The sequence below is a fragment of the Carlito syrichta genome, unplaced genomic scaffold (assembly GCF_000164805.1).
Source record: "Carlito syrichta isolate Samal-C Ts95f unplaced genomic scaffold, Tarsius_syrichta-2.0.1 Scaffold157972, whole genome shotgun sequence".
Taxonomy (NCBI): Eukaryota; Metazoa; Chordata; class Mammalia; order Primates; family Tarsiidae; genus Carlito; species Carlito syrichta.
The window spans coordinates 17,655-19,214 of record NW_007102068.1 but is presented as its reverse complement, the minus strand read 5'-3'; the positions used below and the strand labels follow the sequence as shown (position 1 = coordinate 19,214).

Here is a 1,560-nt window from a genome sequence, read left to right as displayed (position 1 = left end):
TCCACTGACCTCAGCCTCCCAAAGGCACAGGATTACAGGCTGAGCCACTGAGCCCGGCTTGAAAATGTTATTTTAAAAATAACATTGTTTGGGTATTGTGGAGACATTTTATACAATTTTGATACGAAATTCTTTCCATTTTCATTTAGGATTTGACGAAGCGTTCAAGTCAAACACAAAATAAAGCCAGCAGGAAGAGGCAGCATGAGGAGCCAGAGAGCTTCTTTACCTGGTTCACTGACCATTCTGACGCAGGTGCTGATGAGTTAGGAGAGGTCATCAAAGATGACATTTGGCCCAATCCATTGCAGTACTACTTGGTGAGTAGCAATGCTTTCCATTCAAGGTTATGCGTGTTTTGTTTGTTTAAAGATCGAGTCTAAGGGATCTTGGTTTTTTTTAAGGTTCCTGATATGGATGATGAAGAAGGAGAAGGTGAGGAAGATGATGACGATGATGAAGAAGAAGAAGGATTGGAAGATATTGACGAAGAAGGGGATGAGGATGAAGGTGAAGAAGATGAAGATGATGATGAAGGGGAGGAAGGAGAGGTAAAAACCGACTAGACTCAAGAAGATAGCCTTTAAAGAGTCACCATGTTAATTTGGGGGGTATTCGTATATATGGAGGAAGTGGCACTGACCCAGAAGTTGTTACAGGAGTATTTATGGAAAAGCCAAGCCATCTTGTCCAAGAATAAAGGAACTGTTAAGCTTGTACCAATAGTCTCATTTGTTCTGTTTTTCTGGCTAGTTTTTATGACCATGCAAGCTTGTCCTTTCTCTAGCCAGTACTTAATGAAGAAAACGATATAGGCAGTCCAGCTCACCAGATTTTGGGATCTTTCTGAAGTAACAAAGCTGTTGATGTTTGGGACAAACTATAACATTCTTAAATAGTCACTTTGGGATAGGTGAGTTTTGTTTTGAATTATTTGGTCTGAAATGTGCCTGGTGATTTGATCACTACTGTGAAGTTCCCAGTTTATCTGAAACAACAGCATTGTGTCTGCTAGTTGAATCGATGCAAGTCACATACAGGTTTAGAACACTTAACTGCCCCTGGAGTGTTCTGTCATCGTGTTCTGTGAGGACCATTGTGGTCCATGTGAGAGCTAGGGTGTGAGCTTAGAATCAACCATGAAGATTAACTGCCCACTTTTTCTTTCAGGAGGATGAAGGAGAAGATGACTAATAGAACACTGATGGATTCCAACCTTCCTTTTTTAAAATTTTCTCCAGTCCCTGGGAGCAAGTTGCAGTCTTTTTTTTTTTTTTTTTCCCCTCTTGTGCTCAGTCGCCCTGTTCTAGAGGTCTCTTTTCTCTTCACCATGGTTCTCAACTTATTTTGGGGGAAATACCTTGAGCAGAATACAATGGGAAAAGAGTCTCTACCCCTTTCTGTTCCAGATTCATTTTTGCCCCTTCTTGTCTCAACAAAAACTGTATGGAATCAACACCACCGAGCTCTGTGGGGAAAAAGAAAAACCTGCTCCCTTCGCTCTGCTGGAAGCTGGAGGGTGCTGGGCCCCTGTGTAGTAGTGCATAGAATTCTAGCTTT

The 1,560-nt window shown here is 41.7% G+C and overlaps 1 protein-coding gene across 1 annotated transcript in view; it reads left to right on the top strand.

Moving 5' to 3' along the window:
- SET (SET nuclear proto-oncogene) overlaps positions 1-1,475 on the top strand; it is a 4,715-nt gene extending 3,240 nt beyond the window's left edge. The window contains exons 5-7 of the mRNA XM_008051041.1: positions 150-320; positions 405-551; positions 1,171-1,475. Coding sequence (XP_008049232.1) covers positions 150-320; positions 405-551; positions 1,171-1,194 — 342 coding nt within the window. The 3' untranslated portion in view covers positions 1,195-1,475. The remainder of the gene's footprint in view (positions 1-149; positions 321-404; positions 552-1,170) is intronic.
- Positions 1,476-1,560: the final 85 nt, after the last annotated feature.